We start from the raw sequence: 22979 nt of genomic DNA on the forward strand, positions 1-22979 counted from the left end.
CATGGCTAAGGTCAAAGGTGCATGGTTCATGGCTCATGGCTAAGGTCATAGGTCGGACCCAACTGGCCAAAACCAAACCTTAAAACCCGAAAGTCTAAACATTGAAGGACCCATTTAGATCTAATTTACGTCCTATGGACTGGCCCCAAGCAATATTATAAATTGGCCCAAAACAGTTAAGTGATCGGGCCCAAAGGAAACTAATTAAACTGGTCCAACACACAAATGGTTCGGCCCATCAATTTAACTGAACTGGTCCACAAATTAAAACAAAACCGGGCCCAAATAGCTAATAGAATTTTGGCCCATACAACTAAAACAAACCGGGCCCAAAAACTTAAACCGACCCAGGCCCAAGCCCAAGCCGTCAACAGTGCTTCTTCCTCACCCATTCTCTCCTCCACCACCACCAAAAACCGACCACCACTCCTCCACACAACCACCCAATCCAACCTAGCGATTTTTATGTGGGTGAAAAACCCCACGACTTTAACTCACCAAGCAACCCCCGATTTCCAGTAAACAAATCACTTCCAAATTCTTAGATCTAAAATCGCACCGCCATTAATGGCTTCTCTCCGAGCTCCAATCGCTGACCAACCATCCCCACTACCACCATACATCAAACACCAACCCACAATACCACAAAAGCGGTTCAAAACACGTAAAAATAAATACACAAAAATCAAAGTCCTCGGCCACAAGAACGCCATGGTTGAACCGCGGAAAGCTTCACAGCACCACCCCCAAGCTCTCCCACGGCACCACACACACCTAACCCCCATCATCATCAAACCCAAACCAAATAAAACCAAACCCAAGAAGCCCCCTTTAACACGGTTTCGCCACGCCATTCTCAAGGCGTCCTTGAAGTTTCAAGCAACGCCCAAACTCCCCACTACCACACCGAGTTCAACATACATCCACAACCCATTAAACTCTAACATCACAAGATATAACAAAAAGCGAGTTTAAACAAGACCATCGGGGACGATTTGTCCTCGTGGGTTTGGCGACGCCATTGACGTCTGTCGAGGTTCAACAGTTCCAAGTACAAACTCTAAACATATCGACATAACTAAAAATTATATAAACACCGGTCGGAAACACTCAACAAGAAAAATACGTAAATACTAAACCGATTTAAAATCATAGTTTTAGTAGTGGTGAGAGATAAAATCTACTCACCGTATGAAGAAACTCCTACGAATTTCTCCGAGTCCGAGCCGCCGTGGCTTCCACCCTCCGAAATCCAGCTTTTCATCTCGCTTCCATTTTCATTATTCTATTATACTCAACCCTATTTTCTAGAAAAATGTGTTTATATACTTGGGTCCGAAACCCAAGCCCAACACCGACTCGGGCCCAAAAACCAGGCCCACATATCCCGAGTCCGGTCCGACGAATTTTGAAAATAAATAATTTAATGAATTAAATAGAAAAATACGTATTTTAAAATACGGGCGTTACAGCTGCCTTGACTCTCCATTCTCAGCCCTAATCCCGAGGTGAACCACATGGCTCTAGCCCATTCACATTCAAAGAATAGGTGGTTATCTGTCTCTTTGGTCATTAGACACAAGGGACAAGAAAAATCCCCCACAATATTCCTTATCTCCAGCCTATCCCCCAAAGGTAAGGCATACATGAAAACTTTCCATAGGAACAGTTGAACATTGGCTGATAGTTTGGTTTTCCAGAGGAGCTTAGAGGTCTGGGAATTGAAACTAGAACTCTGCCCTACATCTTTATCCTTAGTAATAAATTTGTAGGCAGACTTCACAGTAAACTTCCCAACCTTGTCCTCACTCCACACCATCCTATCCTTGCCAAGGCCCAAAGGTCTAATCATCACTTCTTTGATCCTCAGAGCCAGATGGAGAGGGAATAAGGCTGTGATCTTAGCCTCATCCCACCTAGTCCCATCTTCCTTAAACAAGTCAGCCACATGGAGGTCATTCAGCCTGGAATTCTCCAATCCTAACTCTCTTAGAGTCTTGGGTTTTCCATTGATTAAAACTCAAGGATCATCCAGGATAGAAGTAGAGGTTCCACTATGTATCCCCCATATCAAACCCCCACTTATTATATTAAAAGTTCTGTGTATGCCTTTCCAGAAATAGGAGGCATATCCATGAGGTTTCCAAATGTCCCCAATCCAGTTTTTTCCATATATGCTTGCTAGAGTTTTTGTCCATATAGAGTTTATGTCAGTAGCTGCTTTCCAATAAAGTTTGGCTAGCATAGCTAGGTTCATATCCTTCATTCTCCTAAACCCTAAGCCTCCTTGAGACTTGGGTTTGCATAAGCTGTCCCACCCAATGGTATGGACACTTTTTGAGTCCTCAATTCCATGCCAGAAAAAATCCCTACATGCTTTGTCTATCTTATTACATGTAGACACAGGGAGCATATAGGTAGCCAAAGCATACAAAGGGTAGCTTGCACCACGATTGGATCGGGGTAGCCCTACCAGCCCGTGATAGAACCTTAGCCTTCCATCCTTTGATATTACTGTGAATCTTGTCTACTAAGTAGTCAAAATCCTCATCCTTCTTTTGTGAAAGCATAATAGGTATCCCCAGATACTTATCTTTTGGGTCAAACACCCTCATTTTCCATAATTTCTTAAGCTTTATTTTGTTTCTAAAATTGATATTTCTGCTAAAGAACATGCTAGACTTATCAAAATTGATAAGTTGTCCAGATGCAGTACAGTACTCTTGGAGGATATTCTTGAGATATCCCCCATCCTCAATATTGCCTCTAGTGAGTAAAATCAGATCATCAGCATAAAGAAGATGAGTAATAGAAGGAGAAGATCTCCTAATCTTGATCTCATGAATTTTCTCTTCCATCTCAGCTCTGGCAATCATCCTGGACAAAGCCTCAAACATGATAATAAAAAGATAAGGGGACAGGGGATCCCCTTATCTGAGACCTCTTTCAAGGCTAACCTTATTTAGAGGGCTACCATTGAAAAGAACTTGAAAAGTCACAGTAGACAAACATTGCTGAATCATGGTTCTCCATTTATTATTAAACCCTAGCCTCTCAAAAATATTATCTATCAGAGACCACTCAACCCTATCATAGGCTTTAGCCATATCCATCTTTAAGGCTACCCAGCCTTTATTTTTAGCCTTCATGTTTTTCATTTGATGAAACAACTCACAAGCCAAACCCGTATTGTCCCCTATGTTTCTTCCTTTTATGAAAGCCCCCTGGAAAGGGGAGACAATTTTATTCAAATGACACTTAAGCCTATTGGCTAAGATTTTTGAAATCACCTTATAGCAGAAGTTGCAGAGGCTTATAGGCCTAAAATTTGCCACAGCCTCAGGGTTGCTCATCTTGGGAATGAGAGCAATAAAGGTTTCATTAAAAGTGGGATTCAAAACCCCTTTAATAAAAAAATCCTTCACAAAAGTAGAGATACTAGTCCCCACTATATCCCAAGTCTGTTGATAAAAGTAACTTTGGAACCCATCAGGCCCAGGAGCCTTCAAGCTCCCCATTTTCCTAACCACTCTCCAAATATCCTCATTGGTAGGAACTGCAGTCAGGATATTATTTTCCTTTTCAGAAATGCAAGGATGGAACAAATTAAACATTCTGTCATTTTTCTGAGGATGGTCAGAGCTAAAGAGATCACTAAAGTAGGTGTTAATGTTTTCTCCCACTTCAGCTCTCCCCATGCTCCAACCCCCATCATGTTTTTTTAACTTCTCAATCTTGTTCTTCCTTCTCCTATATATGGTTGAAAAATGGAAGAATCTAGTGTTTCTCCCTCCATCTTTCAACCAATGAGTAGTGGATCTTTGCTTCCAAAAACTCTCCTCTTTAACCAGCCAATCAAAGAGTTCAGATTTTAAAACCTTTGCTCTCTCATAATTGGTTGGAGAGAAAGGTTTTTTCAGCACATCCTCCAACTCTTTATTCACTTTTTTTATGTTGGTGAAAATATTGTCAAAAACTTTTTTATTCCAAATGACAAGATGTTGTTGAGTCAACTTTAGCTTAATAATCACATTCATATCAGGCATATTATGTGTAATAAACTTCCAAGCAGTATCAATAACAGACATGCAGGATTTACCAGAGAACCACATATTATAGAATCTAAAGGGTTTTTCATGCTCAAATATATTATCATGTTTTGCTCTAAGATTAATAATAATAGACATATGGTTAGAAGTAGCATCCACAACATTGTTTACTTGCATATGGGGAAACATCAAAAGCCAGGCATCATTTGCCATAGCTCTATCTAACCGTTCAATAATATGATCATGTGGGGCTCTATTATTACTCCAAGTATACTTAGGACCCTTAAACTCCAGATCAATAAGCCCCAAATCATTAATCAGCTCATTAAACTCTAGCATGCTTTTGTTAAAAGTACTTCTACCCCCTATCTTTTCATCCATAGAGGTTATAGCATTAAAGTCCCCAAACAGGCACCAAGGCCTAAGGATCAGAGAAGCTACATCCCTGAGCTCCGTCCAGACTTTATGTCTATTACAAGCTAAAGGTTCACCATATACAAAGGAGAAATACCAAGATTCATTGCACATATAATTATTAAGTTTACCTGTCACATGGTTCCGAGTTGCTCCCATTATAACCAAGTCCACATCTTCCTTCCATAGAATAGCCAGCCTACCACTAATCCCCACAGCTGGAACACTAAAGCAACCTTTGTACTTAACCATTCTGCTGATCCTACTAATTCTATCACAGCATACCTTAGTTTCTAAGAGACAGACTATATCAGGGTCATACCTTCATACCAAGTCCTTTAGTTGTTGAATTGCCGTGGAGGAACTAATTCTCCGGCAATTCCAGCGATGTATCATTTTCGACGAGGCAATTTGTTTGGGGACATTTCTGCTGCTGAACCCCCGGAGGAGGACCACTGGACCTCCCACCGCTTTGCGGACTCACCACTAGCACCACCTGAACTTATACAGTATCCCATCCTACAACATTGTTTTCCCTATTCCTTTTCCTTTATATTTATATATAATATATCTTCATGTTTACCGTTCAAAGAAGAAGATAAATGAAACTTAGACTATTATTTTGCGACTGGTCCTATAAACCTATCGTTATTGTTTAGGACTCGTCCATTGACATTGACAATTGATAGTTTTCAACCACGGGGGCACAGGGTTATAGTTTCACACTTTCACCTAAATGGTTGTTCAATCTCTTTTTTTTATTATTTGATAGACATACAATGGTGTTAACCATTTTTCTTCGAAGTAGCAAAGTAAAAGAAGAATCATACATAGTCAAAGACCTTCTGTCTACACTTATCAAAATTTTTTTTTGGAGAAACTGCTTTTGTATTCATGATCTCTGATTCTCTGAACCAAAGATTATATCAAACAGCTAACAAGCCATAAGAAATTATATGAGCCAAAACAAAGATGAATAACAATAAACCCATGTAGATAAACCCCAACAACTTCTCGACCATTAGCAAACATAGAGTGATCGATGTACATCCACCAAACTAACACCAAATCAAAACGTTCGAAGCACCTATCTGTAAAGACTTATTATTTTGGTGAACTTTTGAATGATTCACTTGCATTGAATCATTCTGTATTTATACTCAACTTGGTTTGTTACATAATATCTAAACTAACAATACTTCATAACTGAAGTAGGATTTTGAAGGAGTCAGATTATCTTCTCTTGGCTTTGATGAGATCTTTTCTTGACTTGGTCCAATAGCCTCCCTCAAGCTGAGCATGAGTGGTCGAATGGTCAGCTTGTCTTGCATTTGTTGAAATCGTGGTGATCCCAGCCCCTTCGCGGAAGATATCGGCAATTTGATCCTTCGTGGAGATAAAACGAACATCAAGTTGTTTTTGAGCAACACGCTCTCTTACAAAGTGATAATCGATTTCGATATGCTTCGTACGAGCATGAAACACAGGATTGGCAGTGAGGTAGGTAGCACCCAAGTTGTCACACCAAAGAATTGAAGATGAATAAGAAATACCAAGTTCTTGCATAAGGGATTCAATCCATATAATTTCAGCTGTAGTAATAGCTATACCACGATATTCGGCTGCAGTACTTGAACGTGAAACCGTCTTTTGCTTGCGAGCACTCCATGAAATTAGATTACCACCAAGATATATACAGTAGCCACTTGTTGATCGTCGATCATCGGGGAACCCTGCCCAATCAGCATCCGAATAAGCATGAAGTTGTAGAGTGGATGGTCGACGTAAAAGTAAGCCATAATCAATGGTGTTTTTCAGGTACCATAGAATTCTTTTAACTGCTGCCCAATGCTCATCTGTTGGGTCATGCATGAATTGGCAAACTTTGTTCACTGATACTGATATATCAAGTCTGGTAAGTGTGAGATATTGGAGGGCTCCTACAACACTGCGATAATGCGAAGGATTTGAAAATTTGTGGTTGCCTTCTTTGGTTAACTGAGTGTTGGCAGCTAGAGGAGTGTGAACTGGTTTGGCGCCATCAAGTTGTGTGTGACATAGGATGTCTCTAACATACTTGCGTTGTGACAAAAAAGTCCTTCACTATTTGGAATGACCTCAACACCCAAGAAATAGTGTAGGCTTCCCAAATCCTTAATAGCAAATACTGAATTCAGTTGAGAGATCATTGTATCAATGGTGTTTGAGTCAGATCCGGTGACAATAATGTCGTCGACATAGATGAGAATATAGATAGTTACAACAGAGTCTTGCCGAAACAGAAGTGAGGAGTCTGATTTTGATACTCGAAAGCCCAAGCCAATAAGAAAAGTAGTTAGGCGAGTGTACATTGACGGGGAGCTTGCTTTAGGCTTACAATGATTTGTGAAGACGACAGATACCATTGATCAACATAACCAGGAGGCTGCTTCATATAAACTTCTTCGCTTAGGATGTCGTGCAAAAATGCATTTTGAACATCTAATTGTCGAAGAGGTCAGTGTCGCTGAAGTGCAATTGATAGAAATATACAAATTGTGCAAGGCTTGACCACCGGACTGAATGTTTCACCATAGTCAACTCCTGCCTTTTGATTAAATCCTTTGGCAACTAATTGGGTTTAGGATGATCAATTGAACTGTCAGCTTTGCGCTTAAGTCGGAAAACCCATTTGTTGTTCACTACATTCATGTCGGGATGTGATGGAACTAGTGTCCATGTGCCATTTCTAAGAAGAGCATTAATTTCATCATCCATTGCACGTCGCCAAATAGGATTAGAAGAAGCTTGAGTAAAGCAAGTAGGCTCAGTTTCATCATCCACCTGCAAATGGTACTTTGTTGCTGTTAGACACAACTTATCAATAGGTTTATAAATTCCTTCTTTACCTCGAGTAACCATGTGATGTTCGATCTCCGAGTTGGTGGTGGTATTTTGTTGCAAAGGTTCAAGGACTGTTGTTATGGATGCTAAAGGAGGAGATGAGTTTGTTTGGGTTTCAGTAGGTGGGGTCGTGGGGAAGGCATGTGAGGTGAACTTGGAGTGGACGAAGTTAGTAGTGTTTGAGTGGTTGGTTGAGGACTAGTTGGGGTTAAAGTTGGGGTGTTGGCATTTGTTAGATTTTGTGAATGGGGTAAACTAATTGTGATGGGAGGAGTTTGGGTGAAAGTGGATTGATTTAGTTGGGGTGGCGGGGCTGTTACAAAGGGTGAGACAGATGTAGCTCTTTGTTGCACACACGAGGACTATGATTACTCTGAAAAAGTTAAGGGAAGGTCGTTTCTTCGAAACGAACATGCCGTGAGATGTAAACCCGGTTAGTAGGATGATGATATCACATGTAGCCTTTCTGAGTGCTGCAATAACCAATGAATACACAAGGAAGAGACCTAGATGCTAACTTGTGAGGACTATATGGCCGTAAGTATGGATAGCATAGACATCCAAAGACACGAAGAGTTGTATAGTCTGGTTTTGTACCAAAAAGGAGTTCCATAGGAGTGTTATTTATATGGTTTTTAGAGGGTAACCTATTGATTAAATAGCATGTTGTGGTGAATGCTTCAAACCACAAACTTAAAGGAACCAAGGCATGATTCAAAAGGGAAAGACCAGTTTCAACCACATGCCGATGACGACGTTCAGCTAGTCCATTTTGTTCAGATGTGTGAGGGCATGTAAAACGATGGAAAATTCCTTGCCTATCAAGATATGAAGTAAATTTCTTGTACTCCCCACCATTATCAGATTGAAAATTTTTAATTTTGCAGTCAAGGAGATTTTGAATTTTATTTTTTAATGTTATAAAGACCGAAAGTGTATCAGATTTGCGAGCAAGAGGATAAATCCAAGTGTAGTGAGTGTAAGCATCCATAAGTAACAAATAGTACCGAAAACCATCTCTTGATAAAACTGGTGCAGGTCCCCATAAATCAGAAACAATTAAATCTAAAGGTGCATACGAAGTTGAACTTGACGAAAAGGGAAGCTTACAACTCTTACTGACATGACATGCATTGCAAACTGAAAATGACTTGCTAGACACTGGCAACCAATTAGACTTAATAACTTTATTGACTGTCCGAATCATCGGATGACCTAAACGTTGATGCCATTGAGAAAGAGACACTGAAAGATATGCAGAAGAAGGTGGAACAGGGTTTTGCACCTCGTAGCCATTGTCAAAACAATAATAGACCTCCCTTATTCTTTCCTTGCAAGATTACAGTCCTCATGCGGCAATCCTTCACAACAAAAAAATTTGGGTGAAATTCAAAGAAAACATTGTTATCTTTCGAGAATTGAGAAACGGAAAGTAAGTTGGCAAATATAGAACATGATAAAGATTATGAAAATGAAAATTTCTGGAATTATGGGTAAATGAAGCAGTACTAATGTTTGCAATTGGAAGATGTTTACCATTACCAACTCGGATTTGATCAGGACCATCATACTCGGTTCGGAGATGAAGATTGTTTAAGTCCAACGTGAGATGATGTGTAGCTCCACTATCTGGTATCCAATTTCCGTCAGCTATGGAACCTGGTGCCGCAACATATGATGTAGGAGGTGTGGAAGAAGCACTGTATGGCTGATTAGATCGATACCAACAGGTGTTGGCATCATGGTTTCTGCGACCACATATTGTACAGGGCCCAACTGCATTTTGTGAATGATGATAGTGTGGGCGATTATTGCCTTGACCACGAGGGCGATTTTGATAGCCATCATTGGAACGTTGCCTTTGTGAATTATTCCCGAATCTGTGTTGATTGTAGTGTGGCTTTGAAGTCATTGACCTGTGCTGGGTAGCAATATTAGCTACTGGATGGTGCTGAAGGAGAGCATTCTGAGCTTCAATCCTTTGATCAAACGCAAACAAGTGAGCTTGAAAATCATCCATTGGAATATTATTTCCCAGTATGGCAGTGAGTACAGCAACAATGGGATCATATGTAGTATCAAGGCCGATGAGAATTATTTGTTGAAGATCGGCATCAATGATATGTTCACCAAAAGCGGCAAGGTTGTCTCTCAATTGTTTGGCATGAGATAGATATTCTTGCATCAATTTTGCCCCTTTGCACGAGCTTTGTAACTCACGTTTGAGATGCATAATCCTTGCCCGAGATTTCGAAGCATATTGCTTTTCAAGAGTGATCCATACATCGCGAGAGGTGTCCAATCCCACTACTTGAGCAAGAGTATGTTATGTAAAAGATGATAATAACCATCCTAGAAGAATTTGGTCTTGCTTCTGCCATTGTAAATAGGCTGGGTTAATTGTTGGATTTGTGGGAGAAAGAGTTGTTGGTGGACATTTGTTTGTTCCATCAACATAGCCTCCGAGGGCATATCCTCTGAGTAATGGTTTAAACTGTGTTAGCCATAGTAAGTAGTTGTTTGTGTCTAGCTTGACAGAGATGAGATGATGAATAGAAGTAGTTTGAAGGGTAGGGGAGAGAGTGATTTCTATGGTGTTGTTGTTAGTGGAAAAAGCCATGAGAGAAGACACAAAGATTCAAAGGTTTTGTAGGATAGATAGGATCGGAATAGGCCTGATACCATGTAAAGACTTATTATTTTGGTTAACTTTTGAATGATTCACTTGCATTGAGTCATTTTGTATTTATACTCAACTTGGTTTGTTACATAATATCTAAACTAACACTACTTCATAACTGAAGTAGGATTTTAAGGAGTCAGATTATCTTCTTCTCCAGCCCGGTTCCTCCAAAAGGACCCAAAGGTCAGTAATCAAGACCCAAACCTACACCTATCATCACTTTACCACGGTAAAAAAGAAATGTCGCCTTTCTTATCATCAGCTTTCTTATCATCAGCTTCTGAACTGAAACCCGGTGACAGCAGAAGATATAAGTATAGTTAGGAGGTCTCCTTTGAAAACAAAGACCGGGGACAAGAGGACTGCGCACAGGTGATCTGAGAATAATTTTTGGCATATCACCTCTTAAAATTGGTATCAGTATGTGATAAAGGGTGTCAATCCAGTTCATCAATCTTACAGTGTCAGTGAACTCTTAATCTTTTTTTCGATAACCATCACCCTACTAATATTATAACATAATAAAACAGTAATGTGCAAACAGGTATCAAGGCCAAATATTACATGGATTACAAAAAGAAACATAACCATAAACACCATGTAAGATTGGCCACAGCCGAGTAGAAACACCACCAAAATGCTGAACCGCCTTGCCGGATTCATTCTTACCACCGCAGCATCTGCCACTACTATGTGGGAATCATGAGTCTCCCATCTCTGACAAAGCACAAAGCAAGCAACTCTGTACCAGTAAAAATGTCAGATTAGTATATCAAAAGGAAATACCCTACCATATGCACTACGGAGGATGGCGGTGGCCCAACAAATTCATTTCTCAAGGCATCTACACGCCAGGAGATTAGAAGGGCCAGAGAGAAGAACCAAATTCCATATAATTGAAGATGAAAACAGCAGCAGTAGAATAAACTTAAACAAAACAAATTCACAACAGACTGAAATGGATCTACAAGTCTAGAACTTGAAACCTTAACCAAAAACTGAAAACGGAAAACAAAAACAAAAACATAATAGAGACAGCAGATAGTAGATCCAGATGAAAGGAACAACTTTTAAAAAGGGGGAGAATAAATTCAAGAAGAACATCTTCAAAAACCCCAAAATTGAAAGCATGAACAGATCACTGCCGATTATGACTACAGTTATCAAAAACCAAGGAATTTCCATCATTTTTTCTTCTCTTTCTTCATGATATTGAAGATAAGGGTAGAGAACATAAGATTTGAGCACACCGGAGGTTTGAGAACACAGGAGATTTTAGATCCGAGGAGATTTTTCAGATCTGATTAGATCTAGAGATTACAGTTGAGAGACTTCACTCTCCAGTGCAAGTGAGTTCAGGTGAGTTCCTGCGGTATATTCATAAAAATGCTTTCACCACTTTGAACTCTTAATCTGTTATAATACATGGGACTATGGAAATCAGCAGAGATCACTTGATGCCCTATGACTATGAGCCATGTTCTACTTTAAAATGCCCCATGAGAGCATGGACTGCTACCCTCTAGATTTTCTCCGAAGGAGTTTTTTTTAACCGAGGAGAATGGTGAGGAATGAGTAATGCGTCTGTTGCGACTTCCACTTCGCCTTCTTCACATGTCTAGTGCTCCTGCGCTAACATTGAACAACTTTAAATCTAATTGTATCTACCGGGATCTGCATGATGAGAGAATTGTAACCCTTCTACGTTATTCATAGATCCTCACTTTGACTAGTACAGAGATATACGGAGAAATGAAGAGTCTAAACAACCCATCCTACAGTAAGTACTTTGATAAGGTACATAGTGTATTACTTCTCAATTAGTTTTCACTCAAATACCAATTTAGGTCTGAAAAACAAGTGAACAAAGCTTGCAATCCATATAGGAAACCCTGAATTGGCTTCTACTCATACAACTTTTAGAGGTTCTAGTGGAATTATTTACCCAGTTCTATGGAGGAAATACACTAACAACTTGGCAGAATCTCTACCAATCATTTGAAGTATGGAATTGACAGTGGAAAGAGGCTGGAGGAAACTTTGGATTGAGCCCGATTCCTGACCTGTAGTTCAAACATTTAACTTAAGCAAGCCTCCACGGCAAACACAGAAAAGGTGGAGACAGTGCAAAAAGAAGCTAAAACCCCTAAATGTCTACAATATTAAACATGTTTCCTTAAACCCTAAATCCTTAGTTTGTCTGTGGAAAAGTGTTTAATATCATTAAGTCTTGCACATAAAAACAAAATACTCTGTTGAAGAGATCTCACGACTGACAGCACCTTAACAATAACAAACCAATCACATCCTCTTTGATTTGTAATCTTACAGTCAGTACTTCTGAAGAGAGAAAACATCAGAACACCAATCATTCTTCATATTTAAAATATTTTCTCTCGTATCTAAATGATCCGATTATACCCTCAAACATATAATAAGTGTGAATAAGTCATAGTCAGAGCACCCAAAAATTAGTAGAATATTAGATACAAGTAAGCATTTTTTAAGTAAAACAATTCAAATATTCAATTCAACCTTACCTCGTAATAACATAATCTGCTAGTGTCAGTTTGTCGTGAACCAGACACGGAGGATTCATTAACTTGGAAGCACTTGGATAGATCAATCTGTCAAAACATTAGCTTTCATATCCCATGCACCAATGTCCTGGCGACCAATTGGTTCGTTGACAAAGTTTTCCAAAATGCTACCAATATTCACATTATTCATATCAGAAACTCCATCCACAAAGTCATCAGTGAAATAAATAGAGTTCCCTTTGCAGTCAGGAACATCTGAAGTTAAACGAGCAAACGAATCGTTCCATCCTACAAACACAGCACAGTCTTTGCCAATATAATCAACACTCACAAACTTAGGCTCATTCAATTCTATTATTTTCCCATTCAAGTCTATTATTTTCTTAATCGAAAACACCAATGTCCGATCAGCTTCATCGTGACCAGGTTGTAGTTGGTATCGAATCCTATCTAATAAAAACAATTCTCCCCTGGCTTCAACCAAGTACTTCTTATAATACCCCCAGTTAACTGGTTGGCCAATAACAAACTTAACAAATGGAGTCAAAGAAGTATCAAAACCACCACAAACAACATAAACACTTCCATTATGCTTCACCGCGTAAAACTCTCCTTTAAAAATAGTAACATCATTAAAGTTCCCCTCACAACCTTCAACAGAAATCCATTTCTTGTTCTCATCACTAACCTTACAAAACGCCAACATCTTATTCAACCCGTGAATCACCATAACAACACCAGCACAAGGTAACATTACAGCCTTGTATATATAAAACTCACGCATACAATTGGACGCAATAGTACAAACTGAGCCATAATTCTTAACATCGTAAACAAGATTCTGTCTCTCATTATAATAACAACTAACAACACCCGGAAGTGCTGTAACCGGTGCAAGACTTATTACTTTCCTAGCAAAAGGATGTAACAACTGAATATCACCAAATGAATTAACAGTAACAAGCCATCCACCACGACAAGAACCACAGATACGATGATTGGCTATTTCTGGTAAGTCAACTTTGTAAAGTTTACGAGTGGAAAGGTCGAAAAAACCAAGTGTTTTGTCACATGCTGTTCCGGTTTTGCTGACGTGGTCATTTGTGTATGGGACTATAAGCCATGGTTTATTAAAAGGTTTGAAGGAAGTAAAAGGTAGTGCAGATAGTCTCCATGTTTTACAAACCCAACTGAAACGTATAAGGTCGTCTAGAGTGTCTATTTTTTTTGGTATTAAGTCTAGAATGTGTTGGGGTAGTTGTGATGACCAGGGGTCAGTGTTGGGAGTCGTTGAGAATAATAGTTGTTTGTGTTTTGGTTTGGGTGATGACAGGAGAAAACCTCGTTTCATTTCTAAACCCTCAACATAATTGCAGGCAGCGTCTGAACACTGCCCTTTCAACTGTGAAGCGGACATGGAATTGGGAAAGCTGTTGGAACTGTAGAATTCCTTTTTTAGTTCGGCCCAAATTTGAGTTTCGGCCCAAGAGGTTTTTACACTACATAAATCCAGGTACGAAAGACCGCTCCCATACCAATGGCTGCCCACAAGCTTCCGCAAATTACACACACTCCCAAGTCCCAACTGCATAAACTAGATATAAACTAGATTTTGTACATGCACGGGATCTATTATATATTTTGTGTGCTGAAAATGCCTTACAAAATGTCTCACACAAATTTTCGAATCAGAATATATTTTTATTGAAAATAAACCGAAATACGTTAATAAGCAGCGATTATAATGCATAAGTACTTGGAAACTAAGGAATCAAATTGAGATAATTTATTCACTCTGTGGTTTAGGATATTAATCCGTAATTTTCAAAAGAAATTATCTTAAACTCGGTCTAGCTTGTATAATAGTTTTCTTAGATTTATGGTGATTTAGCGGCAAATTTTCAAATAAGAATATATTTTTATTGAAAATAAACCGAAATACGTTAATGAGTAGCAATTATGGTACATAACTGCATAAGTACTTGGAAACTAAGGGATCAAATTGAGATAGCCTCTTCACTTTGTGGTTTATGATAGTAATCCGTAATTTTCAAATGAAATTATCTTAAACTCGATCTAACTTGTATAATAGTTTTTTTAGATTTATAGTGATTTAGTAGTAAATCATCAACGCGCGACTTACGTACTAATGTGTACATATCACTAAAATATCTATCAAATCACTAAAACAAATTAATTGTTTCCATATCCTCAAAGAATACACTACTCCCACTTTAAAAGATTTATCACATGAACGTGTTTTATGATGAATTGATTAATACAAAAAAAATTCTCTTTCAAGAAAATGCGTTCACCTACTTAGAATACTCCCCCAAGTATTTTCTCTTTTTCTAGGTGATTGTTTGTATACTTACAAAATATACTCATTCAATTCCAACATGAATAACATAGAAGATCATGTCATTCTATGTCTTTCGTCAATGTGAACAAGTCAAAGTGTTAACGTAAGATTGGGTGGGTAAAATGAGTAATGACCATTAATTTTCAAATTTGGACAATCTAATAATCAAATAGATGGAAGAAGAGTGTGTCTTTCAAATAACAATCTCTTTCCAAACTTGAAGTTTCTAACACACATCTTGAACTTACAATAAAATGCTCAAATATTTCATCTTATTCCACCTTTTCCCTTATTTCTTATAGTATATTTATCTATTCTCAATGTTTTTGCAAGCACATTGCAAAACAAAGTTCGGAAGAAGAAATAGTACCACAAAGTTCTTCTAATATTGCACTAATGTTAAAAGGGTTAAGTTTGATGGTATCAATAAAGTGCCACAAAAATAAGTATAACAATAATTCACACAAACACTCTTCACTCTTTTGGACCAAAGAATTATCATCCATCAATTATCAGTAGAACACTCGTAAGAATTTTTAAGCTTCGATATATTTTACTCCAAAATTATTAAAATTCCTACAACCAAAAAATATTTAGGTGACTCTCTTTGCAACCAAAGTTTGTTGCATATCGAATAAAGGTTGTTAAGCTATTGTTAGTTCAACTGTAGTTCCATCGCTTTGAAATGTTCATCACAATGCAAATTCAATAATAGTTTAATTAGCAGGATCCTACTCCATGATATGGACATTCTATAAGCATCCTGACATATATCTTTTAGCACTATCACATCTTCCTACACTCAAAACGAATGAACACAAATTTTGAAAATTTATTTTTAGCACTATCTCATCTTCCTGTATTCGGAAAAAAAAATAGCAAAATTTATATTAGGAAACCAAAGACAGCCGCCTCGATCGGTTAATTTAATCATCACTCCTGAATGAAATGATTTCACTCACCGTGTCTTGTATTTGTTATAAGAGTCCGTTCCAATTTATGTTCTAGGAGCTGAAATGAAATGTAAGAAGGTTGTATATACTCAGTTCAAATAAAGCAAATATATAGTTTATAAATGAAATTAGTTAAGTACATATACTTAAGGTTTTGCTTACTATTTAGGCCCTAAAGGAAACCGTCTCAAGTGCCAAATATAATTTTGCTTTTGAGTTCATTTATGTTTCCCGATGATATCCGAATACAAAATCTAGATTGTTATAGTCAGCTCTTATTATGATCGAAAAAGCTCTATGGATTCACATGTACGCACTACTACAAAAAGACACATATACCACGGTATGTATGAATTTATATACCACTGTTTTTGTAATAACAGTGGCTAATATTTGTATACCACGGTAGAAATTGATCCGATTTTTGGGATCTTAGTTTATACCACTAATTTACAAAAATCGTGGCATCTTGATAGTTTATACCACGGCACATTCATTTTCCACTAATCAGTTAAGGAGTATCCCACGGTTTTTCGTGACGAGTGGTTTATATTTCGGCAAATTATAATTACGTGGGGATAGAAGTTATATCAAACCAAAAAAAAAAAAAAAAAGTTCCACTTGCTCTAAACCGTCGGTGCTCAAGCTGCAATTTTCTTCCTGCGATTTACTTCTGTAGCTTTCGTTAACTCTAGGGCATAATTCTCAAACCCGAACTTCACAAGATCGTCTTTGCTTTTTTTTAAAAAATTTTCTTCATTCTCATTTGGTAAGAATTTCTCGATTAGACTTCGAAATTGAAAGTGTGTTTCCTTTAATTACGTATGTAAAATCTATTAGTTAGAATTTATAATTTCCACTTTAAAATTTCCAATATTTAAGCTCTGTTTGTCGTCAATTTAATCAGTTTCTTCAAACTTTTCCAGTAATGGATATTTGACAATGGTGTTTTATTTGATTTTGGGAAGTTTGGTTTTCTTATTTCAGAGAAGTGTGAAATGGATATTTGACAATGCTTCATATCCACTCTACAATGAATCGGATTAGCGTATATTTTTGTTTCGGTTAGCATCTTTGGAAGCATGGGAGGACAGATTTAAATCTTGGAATTGGAGATGGGAACCTCATGACTACAATCTCAAGAGGTATTAGTTACATTTGTTTAGCGATCTTATGCTAAATACCAGAAAATTGCTTTCTCGCTTTTTTTGCTTGTGTTCTTTGGCATGTAATATTGCTTACCCTGGATACCTAATAGGTGCTATAAAATGAGATTGAAGTTCAAGTATTTCTTGTGTCATTTAGGTGGAATGCAACTGAGATGTTAGGAGAAATTGAGAGGCAAGAGTCTTATGTTTGTGGGGGATTCACTTAACAGAGGTCAGTGGATATCAATGGTCTGTTTGTTACAGCCAATAATTCCGACTGACTAGATATCCATGTCGCCTAATTACCCACTAACCATTTTCAAGGAAGAGGTAAGCCAAACTTTTCTTTTTAAGTTTTTGTGGTAAATTTCATGTAGTTGGAGCACGATACTAACAATTAGTAGTCTTACTTGGCATTAAAAAACTTTTACGAATTAAATTCAAGAGGGGGTTTTTTTTTAGAGGGTTGGATATTTGGCAATTTAGGTTCTCTTTGTGTTGTTTCTTTGTGATGATTCACTGTAGTTGGTTGGTTGTTCTCTAAATAGCCGCTTGTCTTGCTCTTAATGCGTTCGATAGAATGAATGTATGGGTTGGCCGGGTGTGGTCTTGAAGCGAGGAAACAATGACCAAGTAGCACCCTCTAGATTCGGGACTTGGAGGTTCTTGGATATAGACATCTCTACGTCATTCTTGGAAGTATCAAGAAGAACTTCAATCGAAGAAGTGGTTAGTGATCTTTGGATCTAATCAGTCCTTGGAAGAGAACCATTCTTCTTCCGGAAGCGTCGAGGGAAGCTTTCTAGTCTCTCTCATTAACCATTTACCGTCCGGACGTGGCTTGGTTTAACTATAAGTACAACACAAATGCCTCTTCTTTGGAATTCGTAGGGATTCAAGCTCCTCACGTATTTGGAATAGAATGGTGGCAGTGAGACAGTGTGAATTGGTTTCACTTATGCTGGAATGGATCCATGCCCTCTGTCTCTCTTGCATGGTGTCCCTCTGTCCCTCCCTTTCTGAGAGGAGTTCACGCCGCCCGCCCTGAACAAATAGGGACCTGGGAGGATAACCGTCAAGCCGAACCGGAGACGCGCCTCAAATGAAATGAAACGAGGGACACCGGTGGCAGGACCTTCTCCCCACAAGTACGAGTTTCCTTCCTTTCTCAAATTCCACTAGCGTGAATTCAAAGCAGTCTTTCACTTTTGAGTGATAGAATGAACTCACCTTTCAAGCATTAGCTCTCCAAAAGAAAGAAACTAAAGTTGGTCGATAATAGATATCATTGAGCTCCTCAATTGTCTCACTAAGTAAATTGAATCTTGAATAGTCAGGCCGAAGCTAATCTTGTTTATCTGGGTCATTCCTGTCAGTGGTTTTTATTGATCTCTTGCCGCTGCTAGAACGACTGGGCTCTTCTAATGTTTTGGTTTCTTCTTAGAAAGTCAATTTGCGGTTAAAGTCTGACTTGGTTATAGCATTTCTTGCTCCCATCTTTCCTATCCATCCAAAAGTGAAAAAACCTCCACATTTCCCGACTTCGCCTCCTCCTTCGATGCCGGTAGATCAACAGATTCTTCAACCGACATCGATCAAATCTTGGATTTTGTTCATTTTTTTACCCCCATTTTAATCGGTTGTGCTACTGAAACCACCGGCCGATCATTGGGCCCTTTAATATAATAAAGGGTTCTTCAATGACGAGGAAAGAATAGGCCAACTCGTTAGGTACTTATTTATAAAATGCTTACATCGATAGAGTGTTTTACAACAACTCACACTAATGTGGAACAAACTAATGGTTTTCTTATCCATTTTTTGTTATGTCCCCTCTTTGATGTAGCATTTTAAGTTGTCTTTCTTTTTCTTTTTTTTTTCACATTCTTTTAGTTTTCCTTTAGCTTATGGTTTGCCTTTGTAAGCATTGAAATTAGCACTTTTTTCTGTTTTAGGGTAATAGAACCGGGCAAAAGGGAGTGAGCAATGCAAGCACAATTCTTGAGTAGGTGAAGGTATGTAAGTCTCTCGGATCCGATATTTGGAACAATGTGAGTGTCATATTGAGGTGACTTATTATTGTGTAAGGAAAACAACACTTTACTCCACGGATATGTCAAATAATATGTTGGTGACACTCCACGCATATTAGATTTCGATGTTTCCAATGTTTACTTTAATTTCTGAATTTAATATGTTTTCGTTTAAAATGTGAATTTGTATGTGAAGAATTGATTCATTTTGCCTTGCCATGTCCCTACATCTCTTATAGACGCCCACCTTCTCCCATATATTTATTTGATAGTATCTACATTTTTGCAAAACTTTGAGAACACCATTCCACGATAGTATAGTTTTAATCGAGTTCTTATTGATGCGGGATGCAAGGAAGCGGCTTTGCACAAATGATTCTGAGAAGGTCTATGCTCCACATCTTAACACTCTTTCCATTGATGATCTCAATCACTTAATAGATGTAATAATTTCGAGAAGAAATGGGTAGAAGAAAACATCTCGGACTTTCCCTTTTGCACTAATTCATCCTTTGTCTACATCAACCTCTGATCTAAGTCTCACATTTCAAATGGATTGAGTTCTTTGTTTTCATCAGATTTGTCAAACTCTAACTTGAGAGATCACTTAATCATGGGAGTGGAAATGGAAACAAAAGCGGCAGGTTGGATCAGAAAGCGAGGTTCTAATGAAAGGAACAAAGTTGCTTGTGGGAAGTCCAAAAGTGATATATTAGCAGATTGTCCGAAACTTGTCTTTGGAAACTTTTAAAGAACCAACCAGGAGGGGTTCGGTATGAGCCGCTTCAAAACTATGTTTCTTGAAAAATATGGGTGCGCTTTGGATTATCGGAAGCTTGGTTACCCGAAATTGTCAGGCTTATTGGAAACAATCCCCGGGATAGCCGTAGAGTTCAATTTTGTTTTATCTTCAACAAAATCATCAAAAGCTGTTATCCCAAAGAGTGTATGGGAGAATGATGGTGCCAAAAGGCAAGTGACTTCGGATTACGATAGTGCGTGGAAGGACAATGATCCTGATAGTTCGTGGAAGGAACTTGGGCCTATCTCTAAGCCCAATAACTACATGAGGTTAGAGAATAATGCAGAAACAAAGGAAGGAAAGGAAAATTTAGATTTTGATGACAATTTTTATTTGTCAGATGAGTTTTCAGATTCGATGGAGAGTCTCCCGTCGAGATGGATTGGATGGGAAAAGGGTGACCCGGGAAGAGTGAGGAAGACAGCTCGCTCCTCTGACTTCTTGATTCATGGCACAAGGATGACAATGGAAAAAAGAGTAGGTTAGATATGACGTGACGATCTTGTGGATTCTTGTAGGAACAAGTCTAAGCTTTCGTCGAGGTTTGGAGTGGATAAAACCCAAGAGATTCTCATTGGAGGACTGACGGAAGAAGCCTTCTAAGACCTTCTCCTTCATTCCGGATGAAGTCGGACCAGTTGTGGATGATAAGGGAAGCTTCTAAATAACATCTTTGGGAAGTTTGAACAATTCATCCGATTTCGAAAATCCGGACTTGAAGACTGTTGAAAGCCCTCTTAGGTTGAGTTTAATATGAACATCATGAAGAAAGATTCGCACACATCATGATTAGGATTATTTGCTTTATGTACTTCATAGGGCCCTTTTGATACTTTGAGTTAAAGATTACCACTGGAAGGTGAGTCTCGATTTGCTTCCATTGTCTCATTAACTGGATTGGATTGTATTTTTAACTTTGAGGCTCCTTCCTCCTCTTCTTCTTTTTGAAATTGTTGGCATTGATATTCCCCGCAAGCTATGAACTTTTGGATAACTTCTGGATAATTAAAACCCTTATGGTGCAGACCTATTATCTTAACAATAAGATATTGTAGTTTTTTGCATTGTTCAATAGAGATTGTAAGTGATAGAGAGATGGAACAAGAGTTTCGGTTGCTTATTAAAAAGTGCTAAAATTGAATCTATTATTTGTTGTTTCTCGTTATATTCTTTTGTTTGGGGTTAAAAGGCCAATCAAGGGATCCTCAATCAGGTTTGTTTCATTTTATATTTCTACAATCTTTTGTATACTTAGTTAATTTCTATCGAGAACATAAATTTTCAAGAGCACTCAAATCTAAAAAACACCTATGCCGGATCTTTGAAGGTAATTGGTGAAGAGTGTTAATTGTGTTGAAGATAATTAGTAAAGAGTGTTAATTGTGAGCCACATACACGCGAAAGAAAATGTTCATATACACTTGAATTGTGCGCTCTAGGATTCGGAAAAGGATTAATTTCTTGAAATTTGCATTTTGGCATCGTCTTGCCCAAGGTGATGTAAATAGCTCCAATCCATCAAAAGATTTGTTTGAGGCAGTAGAGAGGCTCTTTAATGCACTTTTTATAACATACATGGCATTTTTTGTGGATGGGTTGGCCTAGCTTGTTTATGCATGTACCTAAGTTCTGGTTCTTTGTATGTCATCTAAGCACCATCCTTGGAGCATGTGACTGTTTCATGTAGGTTTGGAGTTTATCCTCGTGCCAACATTGATACCATATATGTGAATTAAATGTTTTGCATTTATCTTATTGTGAAGTGCGGTCCTCAAATTGCAAAGGGTTGATGGGAAACGAGTTCCGCTGAAGTGGGACAAGATCAAGGTAAACAAATCCTACACATTATTGTCTTTTTCTTTGAAAAGTATATGTTTACATATGTTGTGAGTCTATATGTTAGGGCTCATATCAACCAGGTGGCACAGAGTGTGGGTATTATACAATGAAGTTTATGAGGGAAATAGTAGAAGCTTGTTCAACTGGATCATTTGAAAATAAGGTATTAGAAAGTTTTGACAAACACTTTATTTGGCTCAACGACTTTGCCTTATTCTTATATAGTAACTCCACATGTTGTGCTTTGACTCATCCAGATAACAAATTTAGAACTGAAGGAGACATACACGCAAGATGAACTTGACGGTGTTCGACTCGATATTATTCAGTTCATCCAGGAAAATGGGGTGTTTTAGTCGGAAGCGAATGAGGATGAGTTTTAGCTATGTTCGCCTCCAGTTTAATTTATGAGTCTTACCTTTATAATTTATGAAAAGGAATTTGAAGTTTGTTTTCTTAGTGCACTCAAAAAATTAATAGAAGTTTTTTTTTATTATTATTATCTTTTTTTGCAATGTTTGATAGTTATTGTACATTTTGGAATTTGTTGGGAAGATGGAAATGTTGTATGTAGGCAGGCTGTGTAAATTTTGTTATGCAGGTTCGGTTTTTAAGTGGAAGACTGTTACTAGCATTATTATTAAAAAAAAAAAATATATATATATATATATATATATACCACGGTTTGGCATAATCCGTAGTGTTTAGTATAACTATATACCACGGTATTATAACACATACACTAATATAAACCATGGTTTCAATAGCTTATATGCCACGGTTCTGTTGACAACCGTGGTATATAATGGGCATACAAACCACGATTCTTTTGAAAAACCGTGGTATCCGTTAAACATATATACCACAGTTTTGCTATTATTATATACCACACCACCTATTGTCACGGTTGTATAACAGTGGTAAATATATTTATACCACACTTAAAAACAATGGTATAAGTGTCATTCTGTAGTAGTGACATGTAAACATACTTTATTGCTCTATATATATTGAATAGAAAAATAACATCACATGCATAATCATGCATTACATCTACCTATCTTCTAAATATGACTATCGGGAAGTATCGTCTAATCCTTTCATAGTGTTCTTAAACTGATAGAATCACAATTCTCTACATTAATGAGAAAGAACTTGGGAGAGTTTGCACCTTATCATTTAATCTCGTGTTAACTTGAGCATTTTCTGAATCGAGTGTTCGAGTGTATGTATGTGAGAGGTTGTGTTTGGATGATTATTAGATATATCATTA

The 22979-nt window shown here is 37.9% G+C and overlaps 2 protein-coding genes and 1 long non-coding RNA gene across 4 annotated transcripts; 1 reads left to right on the forward strand and 2 right to left on the reverse strand.

Annotated features, from left to right (window-relative positions):
• Positions 1-2390: 2390 nt before the first annotated feature.
• On the reverse strand, positions 2391-2897 carry LOC147519086 (uncharacterized). The gene has a single exon (XM_086594067.1). The coding sequence runs from the start codon at positions 2895-2897 to the stop codon at positions 2391-2393; it is 507 nt and encodes a 168-aa protein (XP_086450193.1).
• Positions 2898-10427: 7530 nt separating this feature from the next.
• LOC147519087 (F-box protein SKIP23-like) lies at positions 10428-14001 on the reverse strand. Its single transcript, XM_086590735.1, has 2 exons — positions 12570-14001; positions 10428-10771 (listed from the first exon to the last, which is right to left on the reverse strand). The coding sequence occupies exon 1, from the start codon at positions 13984-13986 to the stop codon at positions 12652-12654; it is 1335 nt and encodes a 444-aa protein (XP_086446861.1). The 5' UTR covers positions 13987-14001; the 3' UTR covers positions 10428-10771; positions 12570-12651.
• Positions 14002-21596: 7595 nt separating this feature from the next.
• Positions 21597-22098, forward strand: LOC147519088 (uncharacterized). 2 transcript variants are annotated; one of them, XR_015214186.1, is made up of 3 exons: positions 21597-21694; positions 21771-21869; positions 21964-22098. It is a non-coding gene; the product is annotated as an uncharacterized LOC147519088 (long non-coding RNA). The 2 variants fall into 2 exon arrangements; XR_015214187.1 differs by having other exon boundaries at positions 21643-21694; positions 21787-21869.
• Positions 22099-22979: the final 881 nt, after the last annotated feature.

This window comes from Coptis chinensis, chromosome 2, assembly GCF_015680905.1.
Source record: "Coptis chinensis isolate HL-2020 chromosome 2, ASM1568090v1, whole genome shotgun sequence".
NCBI classification, from domain to species: Eukaryota; Viridiplantae; Streptophyta; class Magnoliopsida; order Ranunculales; family Ranunculaceae; genus Coptis; species Coptis chinensis.

Excerpts from the sequence above, each read along its gene's own strand:
- LOC147519086 (XM_086594067.1), bottom strand. The coding sequence starts at position 2,897 with ATGTTTGAGGCTTTGTCCAGGATGATTGCCAGAGCTGAGATGGAAGAG.
- LOC147519087 (XM_086590735.1), bottom strand. The coding sequence starts at position 13,986 with ATGTCCGCTTCACAGTTGAAAGGGCAGTGTTCAGACGCTGCCTGCAAT.